Source organism: Nansenia antarctica (genome assembly GCF_963989245.1).
Source record: "Nansenia antarctica genome assembly, chromosome: 7".
Lineage (NCBI taxonomy): Eukaryota > Metazoa > Chordata > Actinopteri > Argentiniformes > Microstomatidae > Nansenia > Nansenia antarctica.
In genome coordinates, this window is record NC_137677.1 from 6,399,946 (window position 1) to 6,421,243 (window position 21,298).

Below are 21,298 nucleotides of genomic sequence, written 5' to 3' on the forward strand. Positions count from 1 at the left end.
AAATAAAATAAATACTTAAGGTGACATCCAATGTTTTACTTAAAAGTATTGAACTTGTTCACTAATAGTGATATTCAAAGCAAAGTTCATCTGGTCCCATCAAAGATACTACCGATAGGGCTAAAGCAAAGACAACACCTCTAATCTGTGTGTGCTCGTTCTCTTATGTGCCGATATTATAAATGTGATGTACTCGTTTAGACAGATGTCCATCACTTTATTTTTTATGTCCATCATCTGTCTGATGTGAAACTAGCAAAACCCACTGCAATACTCTCTTCATGCACAACTGCGCCAAACCAGCAGGGGGCGGTAGGTGACCTATCTCCAAAACGTGAGTTCCCACTTACCCACAACGAAGAACAGTCAGCTTCTGTAAGCTTGGAACAAGGAAGTATTTGAAGATGTTTTGGGAGATTTTGGAAGTGACTCAAAGCAACTTTAGAGACTCTACGCCATAATTAGACGGACAGACAACTAACTTAAGTCATTATGCAGCAACATTTAGACTGAAGAAGGGGCGATGTGTCCCATTGTCAGACAGGCTGGGGTCAATGGACTTGAGGACTTAGACTGTGGACACCTGCGTTGACAGCTGTGCTAAGCTAACCAGCTAGCCACTGAAGACACTGAAGACAGCCACATCCCCTACCACTGACATCCGAATAAAGTGGCTCTCAAGCAGTGTCTCTTTTGCCCAATCAATGTGAGCGATACCACTACCAAAAAGATCTATCAAAGGGTGAGAAGGACATCTTTCTGGTTAACAACAGTGACTTGTAGCAGCAATAGTAAACAGACAGTTATGGTAAATGAGCTTAGAATGATAAGGTTCTATCTCCGTTTAGAATGATAAGGTTCTATCTCCGTTTAGGGCAGTTCAGAGATATTGAGCGTCAAAGTTTTTACATTCCATTATGTTTGGTGAGATGGAACCTTTGGATTTTATTAATTACTAACTAAAAAATGTCAACATTTTAAAAATAACACCACACAGGCATTAATAAACACCTAATGGATCAGATTATGTAAAAAACTAAATTTTGACAAAAATGGAGATAGAACCTTATAATTCTAACGTCACGATATGTAGATCATAGCAACAGTAATGAAGTATTGGACATTGCACAATAGCTAGTACATTAACCTGCTGGACCTGTTTTCCCAATGGCTTGTTTAAATAAGAGCTGTTGTTGTGCAATCACTGATGTTTCCATAAGGGTCATTCTCTCTCATAACAATGTCTAAGTTATTCTCCAACACACTGTTGAAGATTCAGTAATAAGCCTAATCCTTGGACTTGACTACGAAAAGAAAGAGGGAATTATCTTTCTCCCTGAGAGCATAAAGTGGCCAATGTGTGTGAGTGTGTGAGCCCTCCACATCCTGGCTACTAGTGTTGGACTTTAGGAGAGTGGATCTGAGTTAAGAGGGACCTTCAGGGAAGAGAGGTTGAATGAAGAGTCAGCTTTAGTTGTCAGAATGAATGACTTTTGACAGTTTGAGATGATAGCGTGACTTGCAAATCGATGTTCATCAGCTCATAGATGGCAACGTGTATTTAAACAACACTTATTTTTTTTTATTATACACATCTTATGTTTTTTCAGTATTTTCAGAATTCAGAATATTGGGAAACAGGCCAACATTCCATCCGCCACTCCCTTTAAAACACAAGCTTTCTCCCCTCTCCCTGCAGACTCTGCAGAGTGGCCGGTGTCATCATGGCGTCATCCAAGCTCAAGTACCTGTCTCTGGGTGTGCTGGTGTTCCAGACCACCTCCCTGGTGCTGACCATGCGGTACTCCCGCACCCTGACAGGGGACGGGCCGCGCTACCTGGCCTCCTCCGCTGTGGTGGTGGCGGAGCTCATGAAGATCCTCACCTGTGTGCTGCTGGTCTTCAAGGAGCACAGTGAGTGACATCACCTGGCAGCAGCCCACCTGGCTAGTGATTAGCTGTGGTAGCAGAACTGTAGTTTAGGCAGATGGAACACACGTGTACGCCAGTGCTTTGAAACCAAAAAAAGCACAGTAAAATAAATGCAATCCATGATAGTAGGTTGATACTAGAATGTGAGTGTTGGTTTTTACAGGACAGGTGTACTGTTCTCTCCTGACTCTCCTTCTCTACCTGCTGGGCTGCTTCTCAGGTTACAGCGTCAGAGCTCTGAACAGTGTCCTCCGGCAGGAGATCGTGCACAAGCCTCTAGAGACACTGAAGTTGGCCATCCCCTCTGGGATCTACACCCTGCAGAACAACCTGCTCTATGTGGCCTTGTCCAACCTGGACGCAGCCACCTACCAGGTATGGAGGGAGGGAGGGAGGGAGAGAGGGAGGGAAGGAAGCAAGGTAAAGAACGTACTGTGTGTGTGTGTGTGTGTGTGTGTGTGTGTGTGTGTGTGTGTGTGTGTGTGTGTGTGCGTGTGCGTGTGCGTGTGTGCGTGCGTGTGTGCGTGTACACAGTGATAGATAGACAAAATCTAACAATAACAAACAAACTCTTTGTTACTGTTCTCTTTGTACTGTTCTCTTTGTACCTGTTCTCTTTGTTTCTTACACTTCAGGATTTTGACCTTTTGTCTCTAAATTGTGTTTGTTGTTCTGTCCGCTTCCATGTTCATCAGGTGACCTACCAGCTGAAGATCCTGACCACGGCTCTGTTCTCAGTGTCTATGCTGGGCCGGAGGCTGGGAGTGTATCAGTGGCTCTCCCTGCTCAGCCTCATGGCTGGGGTGGCTCTTGTCCAGGTACAAACACACACATACACACCTCTAATTCACACATACACACCTCTTAATTCACACATACACACCTCTAATTCACACATACACACCTCTAATTCACACATACACACACCTCTAATTCACACATACACACCTCTAATTCACACATACACACCTCTAATTCACACATACACCTCTAATTCACACATACACACCTCTAATTCACACATACACACCTCTAATTCACACATACACACACCTCTAATTCACACGTACACACCTTTAATTCACACATACACACCTCTAATTCACACATACATACCTCTAAGTCCCCTGCCACTCCACCATTAAGACCTGTATTAACCAATCGTTGAATTACCAATGGTTTGATTGTTCGCGTGTGTGTGTGTGTGTGTGTGTGTGTGTGTGCGTGTGCGTGTGCGTGTGCGTTGTGGTTTCATCCCTAGTGGCCCTCTGAGTCGTCTGAGGCCAGTGAGAAGGAGGCCCCCTCCGCGGGCTCCCAGGTGGTGGGGGTGACGGCCGTGCTGGTGGCCTGCTGCTCCAGCGGCTTCGCCGGCGTCTACTTCGAGAAGATCCTGAAGGAGACCAAGCAGAGCGTCTGGGTCCGCAACATCCAGCTAGGTCTGTAGGGCCGCCGTGTGACGTGTGACCACAGGGGCGTTCATAACAGACGGCTCGCCTCAAAGACGTTAATGTCTTCTTAGGATTTCTTTGAAGGTTGTTTTTCTACCGCACACACACTTACCTCCTGTCTTGTTTCTCTCTCAGCTTCTAATCTTCTGGCCAAATGAATCTTCCTGTCGGGGTTATTTTTACCCCTGAACATGTGAAGCGTGTGTTAATTCTCCAGTGATTCATTTCCTGGTGTGAGCTTTTGTGCTAGTTCCGTTTATCGTGTGAAGTGTCAATGTTGGAAGCTGCTTTCTGCCAAGTACAGAATCTATAGGGAAGTGTTTCACATGCAAATCAGGATATATGTACTTAAGAATATACTGGAGGGTGGTGGGTGGGGGGGGGGGCTACACCTTGCCTCTAGCATGCTTTCCCACGCAAATCTTCTCATGAACCGCAAGCCCGATTGACGCGAAAATGGTTACGTTACGTAGTATGCTTGTACCAGTCCCTGCAAAGTTTGCAAAGGACAAGCTCATACTTCTAAAAATACACAGCTACCTGCAAATTAATATATATATAGAATATTAATACCATAACCTATGACTGTCAGTCATTGTTAGTTTAATCAGTCTCAAAGTTTGTGTGCTTTGAGACGGTGCCATAACAGAGATGTGTCGCAAATTTTAGGTTAACCCTTGCACCCTTAATTGCCGCTTGCAGCTATATTTATTATTATTATTATTATTATTATTATTATTATTATTACTGTTTGAACAGTGTACAGTTCCATTGCTCACCCTATCGTACACTATAATAGGTATATAAATATGCACACACAACGACACAAGTCAGATCTCACCCTGGTAAAGTAATGATTATTAATTGTGTCCATTGCTCACGTCCATTGTGTGTGCGTGCCTGTGTATGTGTGTGTGTGTGTGTGTAGGGCTGTTTGGCCTGGTGTTTGGCCTGATGGGCATGCTGGCCTACGACGGGGAGAGGGTGAGTGAGTCCGGTATGTTCCAGGGCTACAACACCGTCACCTGGGTCGTCGTGGCGCTGCAGGTAAGACTCCGAAAACTGAGCAAGCCCTAGTTTTCAGTTTTCAGCCCTGCCCCCTTTTTGGGCTGTTAACGATGTGGGCTGAATTGACCCTGTCACTGTCTCTTGAGTAATCATCAACTTCTGAGCGATCTGACTCTTTATTTCTAAGCCTGGTGGTGTGTGTCTGGTCTCCAACCATATCCCCCGGAGCATACACACACACACACACACCACTTGTCTGTTTGTGGTGTCTAGGCGTTGGGCGGGCTGGTTATAGCAGCTGTCATCAAGTACGCTGACAACATCCTCAAGGGCTTCGCCACATCTCTCTCCATCATCCTGTCCACCCTCATATCCTACTTCTGGCTACAGGACTTCGACCCCACTAGGTAAAGTGACGTGCTAACGCACACACACACACACACACACACACACACACACACAAAACAAAGAAACACACACACACACACAGTACTAGTGCTGTATTAAGCAATCCTAAACTCAGTTCAGGACTTCAACCCCACTAGCTACAGTGACATTCACGCAGGCACGCGCTCACACACACACACACACTGTTACGCTTGCCTGGCTCAGGACAAGGTGACAAAAAGGGAGACGACACATGGATAACAATGAATAGGAGATTTATTAAAGAATATTATGTTAATTGGAAATAATGATAAAGTAAATAGTAACAACCAACAAAAAGGCTGCTGGTCGACAAGGAAGAGAGCGAGTCCATCAATTTGACCCCCTCTTAAAGTTCCTGGGACAATCAGGATGATCACCTTCACCTGTGCCCATCAGGAACCAAGAGAGAGGGTCAACAAGACAATAGATGTTTGGCGCCCACTGGTGGTACCAGTGTGGATCGTCACATCCCCCCCCTTAAAACAGAGGCCTACTAAAAAGGTCTCTGCTAATTTGTTTCCCAGATTACAAATAATACAAATAATAACAAGAGTCTATGGCAACAAAAAAACGGTGATCTCTGCCACACACAGCCTAAACGTCAAATCCCAACCTCCCCTACAACCTGCCCACCCTCCAGCAATTCCCAAGATGACGGCCACACCCACCACAGGCAGAGAGGGTCGAACACCAATAGTTACTACCCCCTGGACCAGATCAGAGTAAAGCTCAATTTCATGCAAGGGGACAGACAAAGTCTGCATCCCCATCCCTCTAATCAAAACGCTGGTCCCCACACTTGACTCCTGAGAGAATGTTAAAACCGATTCCAATATAAAAGATTCTGAAGCCCCCGTATCACGAAGTATCTGGACAGGCACTTTCTGTGGGCTACCCACCAGAGAAACGAAACCTGTAGTAATAAACGGACCAAAATCAGGATCCTCCTCGCTAATCTGTATGGAGGCAGAGCCCTGTAGTGCCCCCGCCAACTCAGTAGCCGCAGGTGGGCTGGATACTGAGGATGCCATCACCCCTGGTTTAAAGGGAGACCCCTCGGCAACCCCAGACACTCTTCCTCCTACTCCACCAGCATGCGCTGCAAGAACCGACGGTCTAACAGAGCCCCCCTTCCCACTGTAGTTTTTTTTTCCTTTTAGGACAGGACACTCCTGTTTCCAGTGACCCTTCCCAAGGCAATAATTGCATGTCGAGTTAGGATCTACTCTACTCTGACCGCCATGCTCCGACCTTGAAAAAGGGACAGAATAGCCAGGACCTCCGTTTGGGAATTTAGCACGATTTACCAATAGGTTAGTCACGGTCGGATTTTGTCTACGGCTCCCCTCGCTACGAAAATGATGTTCACCAAACTGACTCTTATTAGTCAGTACAAATTCATCTGCCAACACCGCGGCTTGATCTGCTGTTTTTACCTTGTGTTCATTTACATAAGTGGCAATGCGATCAGGGACAATGGTTTTAAACTGTTCCAAAATAATCAAATTTGACAGATCCTCCAGAGTATTCACCTCTACCGCCACGCACCAACGATTGAAATGGCTGGTTAGTTCTCTTACAACCTCAACATGAGTTTGTTTGTCATGTTTCTTCCATTTTCTAAACCGCTGTCTGTAAGCTTCAGGAACAAGTTCATAAGCCCTAAGGATAGCGGCCTTAACTGTATCATAATCTTTCCTCTCTCTACCATTAAGAGCAATATAAGCTTCCTGAGCTCGGCCAATAAGCACACTCTGTAGTAATGCGGTGCGGTCTGAAGTAGACCAGTCCCTATCGTCGGCAACACTCTCAAACAGTGAAAAGAATACATCAGGATCTTTTTCATTAAACTTTGGCAACAGTCTAACCATGACAGACATATTATCCCTCTTTGAATTACTCGAATCGCCACCTCCACCGTCAGATAACTTTCCCTCAGCAATCAACCTAAGGCGCTCCCGTTCAAGAGCTAATTTATCCAACTCCAATTCCCTGTCCCTCGCACGCTCTTGTGCCTGAAACTCACGCTCTCGCGTCTGCTCTCGCGTCTGAAATTCACGCTCTTGCATCTGAAATTCACGCTCTCGCGTCTGTGATTCCATCTGTAATGCTAACAATTCCTTCTGTTGATCAAATGTTAACTCAGTGGACCCAGATGCAACCCCAACGGATATTTTAGGGACAGACAATTTACCCTTTAGTATGCCCCTATTAATTAACGTAGTCTGTAAAGCCTCCACTACGTCCTGTTTCTTTGCTCGGCCTTTCACCACCTCAAGCTTAACCTCATAATGTTCCACAACCTTCCACAGTTGTTCCTTCGTTAACTGTAACAATCCATCGACCGACGGAGCTGCCACAAACTCCTCAAAAACATCCATAACTCAATATAATCAAATAACCAATATTAACCAACTCTAACAAACGGGAATCTCCCCTCCTATTACAAACTCCTCCTATAAACTACTCCCATATCAGCCATAATCTTCAGCCCATTTAAAGCGAGTAACTGTGCACACATACAAAACAGAAAAGTAACTAACATACTTCGTAAGAGCTGCCCCGCATCTAACTCAGTAATGACTGACTAACCACTCAGCTAGTCTTCAGTGCGTTCACATGCAACTCTTCCACCAAGCAAATGCCTGGTGGCGCCCCCGCGTTCAACACACCAAAAATAACAAACGAAAACAATAAACAAGCGTTAAGCGCTTCTACTCCTAGCACGGGGGTTCACGTATAGCTCTGATGGTATCTAAACCACCCGCCCTACCTATCCTTCTCTGCTTTGCATAGAACACAGCACTCACCAAACTCCAGCCGAAGATCACAGCCAATACCAAGAGTTACGTCCTTGTCAGCACAGTCGGACGGCCAGCTCCCCCTCGTCACCAGCACCCAAACCAACGCACCAAATATACCAAACAATACATTACATCCAATCCAACCAAAACCCAATAACTACAAACAATAACCATGCGGGTCTCCCAATATAGAGTTGGACAAATCCAACAATCCAATCCCGAATATCAACTATGAAAAGGGAGAGAATATTGCTCTCACCAAATTCACTCCCGGACGAGCACCCAATTTGTTACGCTTGCCTGGCTCAGGACAAGGTGACAAAAAGGGAGACGACACATGGATAACAATGAATAGGAGATTTATTAAAGAATATTATGTTAATTGGAAATAATGATAAAGTAAATAGTAACAACCAACAAAAAGGCTGCTGGTCGACAAGGAAGAGAGCGAGTCCATCAATTTGACCCCCTCTTAAAGTTCCTGGGACAATCAGGATGATCACCTTCACCTGTGCCCATCAGGAACCAAGAGAGAGGGTCAACAAGACAATAGATGTTTGGCGCCCACTGGTGGTACCAGTGTGGATCGTCACACACACACACACACACACACAAATGCACACAAACATTATTTCTGTGTCATCAGGTGTGCCTTTGTGTCCTCTGCAGTGTGTTCTTCCTCGGAGCGATGCTGGTCATAGTGGCGACCTTCCTCTACGGCTACGAGGGCAAACCAACCCCCAATCCCAGCCGGGCCTGAGACCCACCACAACAAGAGGAGGACGGAGAGAACTGGGTCAGAAAGTAGCAGGAGGAGGTGGAAGAGGAGGAGGAGGAGGAGGAGGAGTGTACAGTAGGACACTAGACCGGAGGCATCGAGACGGGCCTCAGACACACCACAAAGTGCCTCGTCTGGGACGTGTAGAACCAGGAAGTGGGCCAAACCAGGCTGGTGATGGTGATGGTGGCGGTGGAAGTGGTAGAGGTAGAGGTGGTAGAGTGGTTAGAGCCATGGTTCTCACAGTGAGCAGGGTTTCGGGGCTGAACCAGACAGTTCCTCGGGGGAGGTATTGACTTCTTCTGTTCTAGGTCAACGCCGCCTCGGTTTCCTGTCTCTTCTACGGTGCGGTTGTTTACTGCCGTCGCAATCATGGTAACGATGGACCAATCGACAACACAGACACTTAACTGTCTTCTGACAGGTGCTTTATGCCAAAAGGGACACGGGGAGTCTAGACGTGACGGGGGAGTCTAGATCGTGTCGAACATTGTGTCACTGTCTCATCCCTACTGTTCTGTTACCCTCTAGTCATGTAATGCAGCTTGGATTTTGTCTGTATCGGGGGGGGGGGGGGGGGAGAGAAGGGGTTAAAGATGACTTTGTTACTGTATTTTACCAATCATGAGGAAGATTCGACCCTATAAAGGAAACGCTTCCTTCGTCTTTTGACGAGTGTGTCCTCGTCTTGTGAATGATGTTGTAACAGTGCCTTAAGAAGCGGTGAGACGTTGCGAACACGCACACACACACACACACACACACGCACACGCACACTACTAAGTAATGTACATGTTTCTGAGCGAGTCCGCACGTTTCTAAGACGACGACAGCCTGTCGTTCAGAGGATTAACAGATTAGCCTAACCTTCTCTTATCTCATTACGGTCGCAACAGCCGTACGCGTGTCGTTATGTCCTGTCAAATGTGCTGTACTTTATATGTGACTGAAGAAGAGCCGACACAAAATGACTCCCATTGACGGAGTGATTCCAACCCACAAATTCCCCAGACCCGCAAGACGTGTTTAACGTTTTTATTATTTTATTGGATTAAAAACACTGCTTGGCATGCAAAAACTCAGTCCCGCCCCCCTCTCTGTCCCAGTGTAGATGGTGAGTGAGTGCAGTGCTCCTCCACGTCCTCCTACGGTCATTGACCTGGTCACCACTCTCTGTCGTCAGGCACATCTGTGTGTCGTCCGTATGCCAAGTAGACATGTCGCTCACCATACATACCCGGTACTACATACTGTAGGACGTCTTGTGTACAATAAACAAATTTCCCCTCTGATGATAATGGCTCTGGTGTAGCATGTGTGCACTGTGTTTTGTATTCGAGTGTATGCCCACTTGCGCGTGAGGTTGCGTGTTGTGTGTTTGCGTGTGTGCACCCGTGTGTGAGAGCATGCTCGTGTGGATGTGGTGGGTGCGTGTGCGTGTGTGCGTGTGCGTGTGCGGTGTGTGTCGTTATAAAGGCTTGTACGGTGTGCACCACAGTAATGAGCAGCATGGGGAGATAAGCATGGATACATTCTCTGTCTCTCTCCTCTGTACCTCTACGGCCTAGCCCGGCCTGGCTCAGCTTGCTACCTGCTGCAGGTGTGGATTGGCCCTACCTGCTGTGAGACCAGTGTCATTGGCCCTGCTATGGGCCTCTATGGAGGGATCTCCCATGTGACAGCAGCTGGCGAAAGTGGGAAAACGACTTTTAAAACGACTTTTATTCCGAAAGATATAAATAAATAAGTAAATAAATAAATGTCATCGTTGTTGAAAGTCGATGACACACTCGCTAGTCAAGCCAGAATACTGCAATGCAATGGATTCTGTGAGTAACCCCCACTACTACCTAGTTAACTACAACACTACTTTACATTGTTAGCAGGCTCACAAAACAAGCTGTGTTAGTTGACTAGTGAGTGTGTCGTTGATTTTCAACAACGTTAACATTTTTCAGAATAAAACACTCGCTAACGAGTGGTCACTACAGTCTGAACATTTGGTCAGTTGCCAACTCGTTCCCGCTTTCACCAGCTGCTGTCTCCCTTCTCCCTGGCCTCTCATTGGTCGGCTGCTGGCTGTGGAAACACCCTGTCTTTACTGCCTCCTGCTGACACCTCCATCCCTCAAATCCGTTCTCTGACTGTTTTGAGTATGAAGGCTGACTCTCCTTTAAACAGATATACAATCTTTGTTCTTCACATAGAAAAAAAACACACCCCACTACTGGCCCACACTCCCACGTGTTCAGTACCCCCGTAAAGACACACATACTGTCACTGTTACGCTAGTCGGGTCTGCGCCTCTCACACCCCCTCTGCATCACTGTCATAGAACCGGAGCAGCCTGTGATTAAAGATGGCGGCCCTGGTCTCTCTGCGAGGCAGCCTGGTGTGTTGGAGGCAGGACGGGCGGGTTCCCCTGGGGTGTACCACCCACCCACCCTGCCCCTGCCTGAGCCCTGCTGGGCCTGGAACACACACACACATACACACACACACACTTACACACACACACCCACTCACACATACACACGTTGGCACTATAGTCCTCTCTGGGTCTCCAGTGCAGAGGACAATATTAAGGCAGAGGTCCCTTTGTGTGTATGTGGTCTGTATTTAGAGCAGTTTTTTTCTGTTTTCAACTCCGGTCCTGGGGGCTAGTGGGTATGCAGGCTTTTGGTACAGCCCACCACTACCATATAACTATGTCATTAACCAATCATAGTTCTCAGTCTGGACTAGGGATTCATTCAATGACTGATACTAAGTGCTAAACTGGAACAGAAGCCTGCACACGCGTTAGGTTCCCAGTACCGGAGTGGACTGAACACCCCAGATTGAGACCCTAGTCCAGCGGTACTCTCTGTGTTACACAAAGGCAGTGGTGGGGATTTAAGGCAGCTGTCCCCATAGTCTCTGTCCGTCGTCCACGCGTCTGATCGACTGATCGACTCATCCTGGCTGACTCTCTGGGGCCTCCTGGCTCTGTCCACCCTCCCTCCCTCCCTCCCTCCCACCCACTACTACTTCGGAGGGATGACCACCAGGGGCTGCCCCCTCTTGGGCCTCCACATCAGCACCTGGGCGTCGTTGGCGTTGGGCCTCCCCAGGGCGTTGGGGGGCACGGGCTCCATGCGGGTCAGCACGCGGGGCTGGTCCTGGTGGGGGCGGCCCGTCAGCGTGGCCCTGGAGCCCAGGGGGAGGGCGGGCTCCACCAGGATGTCCACCCTCATCCGCCACTTGACCGTCTGCAGGAGGATCTTCTCCCGGGTGGCTGTGTTGAGGGCCACCAGCCAGGTGGTGAAGCTCTGGTCCCTCTTGATGCGCGTGAGCAGGGGCAGGTTGCTGTCGCTGACGGGCACGGCCCAGGTGACGCTGGGGTAGAAGTTGTCGTTCATGCCGACGGTGAAGCGCGAGGGCTTGGAGGTGGGGCCCGCCAGGGTGACGGTCTCGGTGGTGTTGCCGTACCAGGGGTAGCTCACGCCGTCGGAGTCGCTGATGGCTCGCACCAGACCCTCGCGCAGCTCCGGCAACTCCCAGCTTGACCTGTAGGGGGGGATAAAGAGTTAAAGGGGCATATATATATCTGGTATTCAAACACCAATGAAGCAATTACATTGTTGACACACATTGGAGTAAAACAAGATTCTACAGTATTTTGGGGGGTTCTGATGGGAAAAGACAGTTCTCAGCTCATGAGAAATGTTCGATTCTTCAAGAATCAATGGAATTAATCCAAAAATGGCAATGCTGGCAATCCCATATTGCCCCTTTAATGGGGTCGTTGAGAGTTCTTACTGGTTATGTCTTATTTATAACACTGGGATTACAGTATGTGTGTGACGGTTCAGTGGTGGTGACCCTGTGCCACCGTCTCTGTGCTCAGACCCCCTCCATCTGTCCCTTGTGTTTTTCTCCCCCCCCCCCCCCCCCGCCCATCCAGACACTCAGCCCCACCTCAGCCCAAGCCAGGGGATTAAACACCCCCTCACATACGGTACCCCCCCCCCCCCCCCCGCCCTTCCCTTCTCCCGCTTCCTCCCCCTGCAGCGACAAACCCCCCTAGGCAGCCCCGAGGCGTCAGAGCTCTTAGTGTGTGAGTGTGTGAGTGGGTGTGAGATGCCGTCTCTCTTCGGGAGGAGAGAAGAAGAAGCGTGGGAGAGTGTCAACGCGTCGCTCTCGTTCTCCCCCGGCTCCTGTGAGTACGAGAGGCAGTTGTTTAGCTCCTCTGACTCCCGCTTCTTTCTATTTCGATTCTGAAGTCACAGGAACAAAAAACCGCCGGTGGGCGTTTGAATGAGCGAGAGAATGACTGCAGTTAACCTGCTGGGTGCACAAAACGCTCTGCTACACACACACACACACACGCGCCCCCACAGACACACACACATACACGCATGCACACACACACACACACACACGAATGCATGCGCACACACATACAGTACAAGCATGCACACACACACGCACGCACACACACACACACACACATACACGCATGCACACACACATACACTCACACACATACACACACACGTACACTCATGCACACACAGACACACACACATACACGCATGCACACACACACACACACGAATGCATGCGCACACACACACACACACACACACACATACAGTACAAGCATGCACACACACACGCACGCACACACACTCACACATACACGCATGCACACACACATACACACACATACACTCACACACACACACACATACACACACACACACACACATACACACACACACACACACACCTGTTTACAAAACCAGGGAGGTGACAGTTTGGGGGGCAGAGAAGGGAGGAGAGAGCATCATTGCCTCCCTCTATGTGAGAGAGGGCAGTCACTCACAATCCCTCTTATAGATAAGATAACTCACATTCCAATGTCTCCGTAAGTGTTGTAGAATTCCATCTGCGTGCATGCTTGGATCCAACCCACCACCCATGTCTCGTTGCGGGGGATGGGGGGCATCACTACCCGCGCCGAGGCTTTGAAGTAGGGCGTCTTGTAGCGCAACACTATGGGCGAGTTCTCCTCGATGACTGTCGGGAGGTGGTCGATAGTGGCGGACACGTCGTACACCACGATGTTCTCGCGTTTGATGCGCGACTTACAGGCGATGCTTTGGATGCAGCCCATGGTAGATGTTTAGAGTTATACTTGGTCAGAAAGTGACACCAATCTCTGTCAGGTCCCATAGAATGGAGGATGGCACATCAGTCACTATGGCCTATCCTATCCAAAGGGCAACCTGTTTCATTCACGATTACGCACACGGTGTACTGATCAATAAATAGCCTTATAATAAGCGGAGTGATTTTAATTAAGAGAGGCCGGTGAGAGAAACAGGTGATGAATTAGGTGCTGGCCCCGCTCTGTCGCTCAGAAAGCAAACGCAGCCTGTCCGTGTCTGAGTGCCATCATTGCCCTCTTTCGCAGTCCGGGCTTCTATGGGGGTCTCCAGCCCTTCCAAACGCCTAATGCACGCCCTTCGTTTTATATCATCCACACGTCCGTTGGTTGGTCTGAGCCCCTTGATCCTCTTCTTTCTGCCCCGTGCTGTCATGTCACAAGCCGGGGGAGAACGGTGGAGTCAGATGGGTCGGTGGTGGTCCCTGTTTGTCGGGTGGTGCCGGTGGTCGTGATGCGGCGCTGGATGAGGAGGCGCGTGTGGTGGTCATGGAGAGAGGAGGGCGACCCCCAGACCATCGGACATTTCCTACCGATGACACTCACGCTCATATGTGTGACCAAAAAATAAATAAAAAATACAGTCAAAGCAAACCGGAGGAGAGATCCCGCATTTTCCCTCTCTGCAGAGCTATGCCACATCTAATTGCCTCATGCATGGTCAGCGAGAGAAATAGACATGCTGAAAAAAAAAAAAAAAAAAATGCTGTCCGACAATCAATGTAGCGAATAATCACCGCATTGTTTGAAAACCAACGTTTTGGTGATATAGCCTAGTATTAGGATGCTCTCTCTCGCCCCTCAGTCTGCGATGGCAAGGCATTTCTCTGCGGCTGCTGCGCTTCGGTTTCCCCGGTGCTGATGATGCCGAGCGGACCAATGAACGGCGGAGGGAGGCTGTGGGCGTGGGGTGCGCCCAAGTCCGTTATTTGTCACTCCGTGACGTTAGAATTATAAGGTTCTATCTCCATTTTTGTCAAAATTGAGTTTTTTTTAACATAATCTGATCCAATAGGTGTTTATTAATGCCTGTGTGGTGTTATTTTTAAACTGTTGACATTTTTGCGTTAGTAATTCATAAAATACAAAGGTTCCATCTCACAAAACATAATGGAGTGTAACAACTTTGACGCTCAATATCTCTGAACTGCCCTAAACGGAGCTAGAACCTTCTCATTCTAAACGGAGATAGAACCTTCTCATTCTAAACGGAGATAGAACCTTATCATTCTAAGCTCACGATTTGTCACTCAGTAGTATAGGTATCACTCATTTCCTCCATGGCCTCTAGAATTCTAGGATTTTATCTGATCGATTCATGTTTTATTCTATAGGTCTAAGTAACATTCACTCGTTAACACATAAACATGAATGAGATGGGTTTTTATTATATTACATTATTTCTAGAGGGAGCACAATGGTTAGTCCCAGAGTGGTATATGATCCTAGAACACTGGTGAGCTACTTTGGCTGATACTTCCCACATAGTCACATCATATTATTATAGTCAACAAACAGTATAACAGATTATAGAGTTTTTTTTATTTTTCAAAACACATCAAGCGCAGGCCTGCACCATGCGGATGAACCACTAGGCTACCACTACCAATAAATTAGTTTTTATTTTATTTTATTTATTATTATTATAGTGTATACAGATATGTGTAGGCGTGGAGTATGAGCAGACAAGCCAACCCTTTTCAGCAAAATATGGACAAATGGGAGATTCATATAGTGAATGTTGCTCCATTGATTGGCTAGTGTCCCCTGTGTTCAGTCAGCAGCAACAATAGTGTAGGCATAAAGTGCTGCAGCAATCTTTTCACAATAAAGGTCTTTCCAATTTCTAATGCACCTAATTAAAACCCAATGACACATGTTATCCATTGAAACAAGTTATGTCACAGATAATTTTACCCTGACAGGTTGTTTGCACTGCTCCACTCTTAGGCCGTGTTCACACTTGACTTCTTTTTAAGTGTGAACACGGCCTTATACTGTTTTTGAATCAATCACCCTAGGGCCATCCAGGCCCTAAACACAGCAAAGACCTAGGTTCTAGGCCCTGGACAATCTAGACAATTTGATGGCAGCTATTAGATTGTAATCAAGTGCAATATTGAAACACAACTGTGAACATTTCAAACCTGCAAACTGCGACACTTTAAATGAATGTGCAACAATACTATGTGCAATATGACAACCCTCGTGTACATAAGGTTCAGAGATAGGAAATGTTAGGATATTTATAGCATAGCATAGAGTACAGCACAGTGTTTTATTTGTATAGTATAGTATAGTGGATAGTGTACATAGCCTTTATTTATGTAAACCAGCTCTTTTCCCTTTTTTTATTTTACCCTTTGCCCTCTTGTCTTTAGTCTTTTTCCCAGCACCAGGGGAGCCCCCCCTCCTAAATTTCGTTGTATGGTACCTGTACTGTATTAATGACAATAAAGACCATTCATTCATTCATTCAAACGCTGCTATTTTAATGCTTGGGGTCTTTTATTTTGAAAGGAATCCTCTGCTTGGGGAACCAATGCTGCGGGCGGAACGCAGCCTGTCGCTTTGTCTCCGGGTGAGAGGGCACATGTGTCTGAATCATGATCAACCCAATGTGCCATACTCATCTATGCTGATATTACATCCCTGCTTTACTGATCTAGCTTCTACAAGGACCTTTTCAAGACCTCTATCATGGTAGGTTTAGGTGTATTCTAGCGATGTCTCTGAGGTTAAACGCAGTTTGTTGTGAGATAAAAAGACTGAGAACAACCTAAGAGAACTACTTAGCCTGCTAGCCTAACAGCTTTAAAGGTGCACTCCGTATGGTTTCCTGCTGATCACTGTTATGTATAGTATTTTGAGAATATGAAATCGTGACGTTAGAATTATAAGGTTCTATCTCCATTTTTGTCAAAATTGAGTTTTTTGTGATCCATTATGTGTTTATTAATGCCTGTGTGGTGTTATTTTTAAAATGTTGACATTTTTGAGTTAGTAAAATACAAAGTTTCCATCACACAGAACATAATGGAATGTAAAAACTTTGACGCTCAATATCTCTGAACTGCCCTAAACGGAGATAGAACCTTATCATTCTAAACGGAGATAGAACCTTATCATTCTAAACGGAGATAGAACCTTATCATTCTAAACGGAGATAGAACCTTATCATTCTAAGCTCACGAAATGCCTTAAATGAGACTCACTTTATCATACTGTAGCCCCCAAAACCTGTTCACTCCCTAGTTAACATAACATTGCTATAATCAGGGGTGTTTGTTTGTATGTTTTCTCATTAATTATGTATTTCATGGCAATAATACTATTAATATATAAGACTATTTAATTTCATTTCATTATGATTATTATTAATTTAATTTCAGTTTACACTTTTTATGGAATGCCCTTTGGCTTTGGAATAATAGTTTGACAGCAAAAAAAACTCTTTTGACAGCAAAACGTGAATTTATACCTTCAATTGTTTTAGGGGTTTTATGATGTCTCCTTATCAATTCTATGTCTCCTTCAAGATACCAACAGACTTTAAACCACTGGTCCAGCGGTTCTACGTCCTCCAAGCTGAACGGGTCGACGCTTACAGGCTCTTTGACGAGTAAGTTAGTTACACCACTGCAAAGCCTTTTCATTCTGGTATTATTGAAGTGACTAAATGTTGGGTTAATTGTTGTTGTTGTTGTTGTTGTTGTTGATTTCTCTCCAGAGGGCATGAGGCGTATTTAAGGACGGGGCCCCATTATGACTTTGACCACTACAGACAGCTGGTCCATGAGATAACGCAGGCCTTCTGTGGCATGTCTAAAGAGGTGCAGGAGATCAGGGAGAAGCTGCACCAACACTTTGACCGTCCAGATCTCTCTGAACACATTGAGATGCTGCAGGATAAAGAGAAACAGAAGCTTGAGCTGGTAGGCAGCTTCTCTCTCTCTCTCTCTCTCTCTCTCTCTCTCTCTCTCTCTCTCTCTCTCTCTCTCTCTCTCTCTCTCTCTCTCTCTCTCTCTCTTTCTCTCTCTCGCACACTCTCATCTCTTAGTGGGCTGTTGTCATGTTGGATGTAATGTTATATGAATGTCAATATGTAAGTGCCAAACACATGCACTGTTTCTCTGCTGCTATTTTTCTCACGTTGTTTTGTAAATAAACACAATTTGTGTTTTGCAGCAGTGCGTGACCTCATGTCATTTTGCTTCCCTCATACAGCCACAAGGTGGCAGGATTCTCTTTTGAGAGCTTATAATGTATGATGCTACTGCCTGGTCTTTTTTTCCGCATTTTGTTCACAACCTGACTTTAAAATAGATTTAATATATTTTTTTGTCACTTATCTACACAAAATACCCTGGAATATCAAAGTGAAAATTCATTAAGAAATGTTTATAAATTAATTAAAAAATAATGGCTAAAATGTCAATAAGTTAATAAGTATTCATCCCCTTTTCTATGACACTTGAAATGCAAAAATGTTGTCAACAGGTCACTCAATAAGTTGAGAGGGAGAAACACAGTCGATGGGCAACATTATCTCAGTCACATAATGGAAAACACATAATGGAGAAAAAAAAAATCCATAATTGTGTTTGCAACATTGAATTCACGTGATGAATGAAAGAAAGTGGCTGGTAATATGTTTTTCTGATTTTACGGCAAAGCATTACGTTTAGTGCAAATCCAGCACATGCAATGCAGTTTCCTGCATCAAGTTATGTTTGTCACCAGGAACTGGGGACACTGTCAGGATCAAGAGTAAATTATTTGCTTAATTGGTAGTGACAGCCTAATCTACAGTGTGTTATTGATTCTTACTGTACCAGAGAACCTATAAAAACTAAAGACCTTAATTACAAAATCACATTAACTATTATCCTTGCACTCAGATGGACTCAATTCAACTTATTGAGTGACTTGTTAAAGACATTTTGGCATTTAGCTAATTTTGTGTCATAGCAAAGGCTTTTGTGTCAGCTTTTTCATTTTTAATTAATTAGTAAACATTACTAAAAGATCATTTCCACTTATAGGATATTTTGTGTAGATCAGTGACAAAAAAACATCTATTAGGGTAAATCTATTTTGAAGTCAGGTTGTAACACAACAAAATGTGGAAAAAGTCCACCTGGGTGAATATTTACTGAAGGCACTGTACATTATATCATCATTGTTTATCGATTTAAGATGAGTACAATGAGTACATTTCCATTTCCATTTTTTACTGTCAGATATAACTCTGGTTTGGGTTATCCACAAGGGTACGGTGATCTTACAGTAAACTTTTCTATTTCATGGCATTGCAAAGCATTAGCAAACTGGACATGTGAGGCTTTAAATACCAGCCGCTCGGCAGGGGAATTCCATTAGCTTTTTAAATTCATGCCGTCAATTGTGATAAGCGTCCCGAACGGCAGGTCAGAATTTCTGGGTGTCCAGCTCTTTTATTGGTCCGGTCAGGCTGGATAGTGCTAACATGTGAAAGCTAGCTCCCCCCGGTTTGATGAATGGTTTGCATATGTCCTGTCTTGATGTGTCTCGTCCGCAGACAGCCAAGCTGCAGCTGGCCAAGCAGTACGCCCAGGATCACCCAGAAGACGAGGACTGTCAGGAGAACATCCACAAGATCAAGCAGGAGTAAGAGCAGATTTCACCCCTGGTTTGACGGGTTATCTCCCTCGTGAACCCACTCATTCTGTCAGTTCCCCGCTGATTCTCAGACTACTGTAGGCGTAAACGCCTGTCTGCAACCGCTGCAGAGTGTCTCTCGCTAAGCCGTTCCAGGGTCACGACCGCTGCTGTCTGTCTGTTTCATTTATCTGTTGTTGTACTCGAGTGCAGAAAACTCACATTACTACTGCACTCAATCACTCGGAACTCAATTACTTTAGGCTAGTTTTTATATGTTTATTTTATGTGGTCGTCGTCTAATTTAATACTTATTAAAGTTATGCAATGTAAATATTAAACCTGGATGGTCTAACACCTCCTGTCTCCCCCTCGTCTAGCGTCATAAAGAACAAGGAGGCCCTGAGTGAGATCCTGCAGGACTTTAAATACGACTCTGAGGAGTCGGAGTGATGGAGCCTCCCTGGAGGCGGCCTCCCTCCCGCCTGCCTCCCGCCTGCCGCGCTCCGCCCTGCCGCCCTGCCTTCACCCAGACAGGGATTGATGGACTCCTCTGCTGCCGCTTCCCCTTTTTTATTCATGTGCCTAAGTTATTGATTGCTCTCTGGCTCCACCTGATTACGGCAGGTCCTGGCTGCCCAGCGGTCATTTCCTGCTCTGGCTACTGTGTGTGTGTGTGTGTGTGTGTGTGTGTGTGTGTGTGTTCGCAGCAAAATGCGTTTTTCTTTGTACGAAGTTGAGAGGAGAATGAATTGATTTGTAAATAATCTTTTGGAATAAAATAATTAATTCTGACAAAGACGTTAACCGCTAATGTGTTTTTAGATCACAAGTTTAGTGTGTTATGAATTTTAAAAAAACATTCCAAGGCAAGCTTTGTTCCTTTATTGTTTTATAGAAACATTTTTCATAATCATTATTGATAATTGAACATAACTTAATGAGGGAAATAACATTTAAAGATTTCTTAAATATGCAGATACAAAAATATAAGCAATATAAAAATGTCTAAATCCGCAGTCACTCAGAAACAGTATGTCAGAAAGTATATACAGTTAAACATTGTAGACACCTAATTCTACTGGGAAGGTGCCAGTGATCCCTCTCCCACTCAGGACAAGAGAACTCCTCCATATTATTACCACAGACTTTTACATTGACCTACAACCTGTTTACCGTACCTCAAAGACCCATGCAGGATGTTTCATTGGGTTGATCATCTTTGATGCACCACATACTACAGCTAACTGCTTTGACAACTGTTTTTAGATGGTGATGCATTTTTTTATATACATTTCTGAAAATACCTTCATCTTCTCCTTCAATTCAGACAAAGTGCAGGTGGAATGAGTGACCTGTGTTTACGGGGGTTGAATAGTTGATAATAATGCCCTCGTGTGTCTGGTGAGGCCTGTGGCGGAGGCTTCCGGACTGGTCCTCTGTGACAGGAGAGTGGCCTCTACGTGACTGATGTGTGACAACAGTTGGTGAAAAAGATCCCTAGTGATCTAGGTTACTTACTAACGCTACATTAAACAACCTTTCCATGCTTCCACTCAGCAATCACAAGATCTTGGTCTCAGAAAAGGAAAAAAAGCCCTCCTCTTTGGGTTGTGTGTGTAAAGGAAGGTTCGAGGAACCGTTTTGATAGAAAGATGTTCAGTATCTGAGAAAAGATGGATTCCTCCCTATTTCATTCCTGGTCAGAGGTGCCTCATATCCGGGGTTTTTTCTATGTTCCGCATGGATTCCAATAAAGCAAAGTCTGTGTGTCAACCGCTGGGATATCCAGAGTACTGGGTCAGTACCTGCAGTAAAGCTCCTGAGACAGTTTCTCAGCTGTTGTTGTTGTCGTCGTCGTCGTTGTTGTTGTTATTTCTGTTGTTGTTTTAAATACCTCTATGATGTTTAGGATGTGCTAGGATTTATCGCCTTGTAGAATCTGAAAGGAGAAAAAAAACAAAAAAAACGGCCGTTTAATAGTGTGAAGATCAGACAGTCAAAAGCGTGGTGATACATATTCATTACCATACTGACACTAATTACT

At 45.6% G+C, this 21,298-nt stretch overlaps 3 protein-coding genes across 5 annotated transcripts; 2 read left to right on the forward strand and 1 right to left on the reverse strand.

Moving 5' to 3' along the window:
• The first annotated feature begins 389 nt into the window (after window positions 1-389).
• Window positions 390-9,680, forward strand: slc35a3a (solute carrier family 35 member A3a). Of its 3 annotated transcripts, none has more exons than XM_080535527.1 (8): window positions 390-742; window positions 1,700-1,914; window positions 2,153-2,307; window positions 2,628-2,750; window positions 3,194-3,368; window positions 4,309-4,427; window positions 4,662-4,795; window positions 8,291-9,680. In XM_080535527.1, exons 2-8 carry the CDS (start codon window positions 1,725-1,727, stop codon window positions 8,379-8,381), a joined length of 987 nt encoding a protein of 328 aa, XP_080391653.1. In that variant the 5' UTR covers window positions 390-742; window positions 1,700-1,724; the 3' UTR covers window positions 8,382-9,680. The 3 variants fall into 3 exon arrangements, with proteins under 3 accessions (XP_080391653.1, XP_080391654.1, XP_080391655.1); XM_080535528.1 differs by having other exon boundaries at window positions 390-706; XM_080535529.1 differs by lacking the exon at window positions 390-742 and adding an exon at window positions 1,536-1,557.
• Window positions 9,681-11,425: 1,745 nt separating this feature from the next.
• fam78bb (family with sequence similarity 78 member Bb) lies at window positions 11,426-13,563 on the reverse strand (the record flags this gene model as incomplete). The annotated part of the gene is made up of 2 exons (XM_080535497.1): window positions 13,298-13,563; window positions 11,426-11,948 (listed from the first exon to the last, which is right to left on the reverse strand). Exons 1-2 carry the CDS (start codon window positions 13,558-13,560, stop codon window positions 11,426-11,428), a joined length of 786 nt encoding a protein of 261 aa, XP_080391623.1. The 5' UTR covers window positions 13,561-13,563.
• Window positions 13,564-16,197: 2,634 nt separating this feature from the next.
• rex1bd (required for excision 1-B domain containing) lies at window positions 16,198-20,027 on the forward strand. The gene is made up of 5 exons (XM_080536492.1): window positions 16,198-16,314; window positions 17,151-17,233; window positions 17,342-17,546; window positions 19,172-19,260; window positions 19,632-20,027. Exons 1-5 carry the CDS (start codon window positions 16,312-16,314, stop codon window positions 19,702-19,704), a joined length of 453 nt encoding a protein of 150 aa, XP_080392618.1. The 5' UTR covers window positions 16,198-16,311; the 3' UTR covers window positions 19,705-20,027.
• The last annotated feature ends 1,271 nt before the right edge of the window (window positions 20,028-21,298 follow it).

Coding starts and splice junctions, on each gene's coding strand:
- slc35a3a (XM_080535527.1), top strand. CDS start 1,725: ATGGCGTCATCCAAGCTCAAGTACCTGTCTCTGGGTGTGCTGGTGTTC. Junction 1,915..2,152: donor GCTGGTCTTCAAGGAGCACA/GTGAGTGACATC, acceptor GCTGCTTCTCAG/GTTACAGCGTCAGAGCTCTG. Junction 3,369..4,308: donor GGTCCGCAACATCCAGCTAG/GTCTGTAGGGCC, acceptor GTGTGTGTGTAG/GGCTGTTTGGCCTGGTGTTT.
- rex1bd (XM_080536492.1), top strand. Junction 17,234..17,341: donor GCTTACAGGCTCTTTGACGA/GTAAGTTAGTTA, acceptor ATTTCTCTCCAG/AGGGCATGAGGCGTATTTAA. Junction 17,547..19,171: donor AGAAACAGAAGCTTGAGCTG/GTAGGCAGCTTC, acceptor TCTCGTCCGCAG/ACAGCCAAGCTGCAGCTGGC.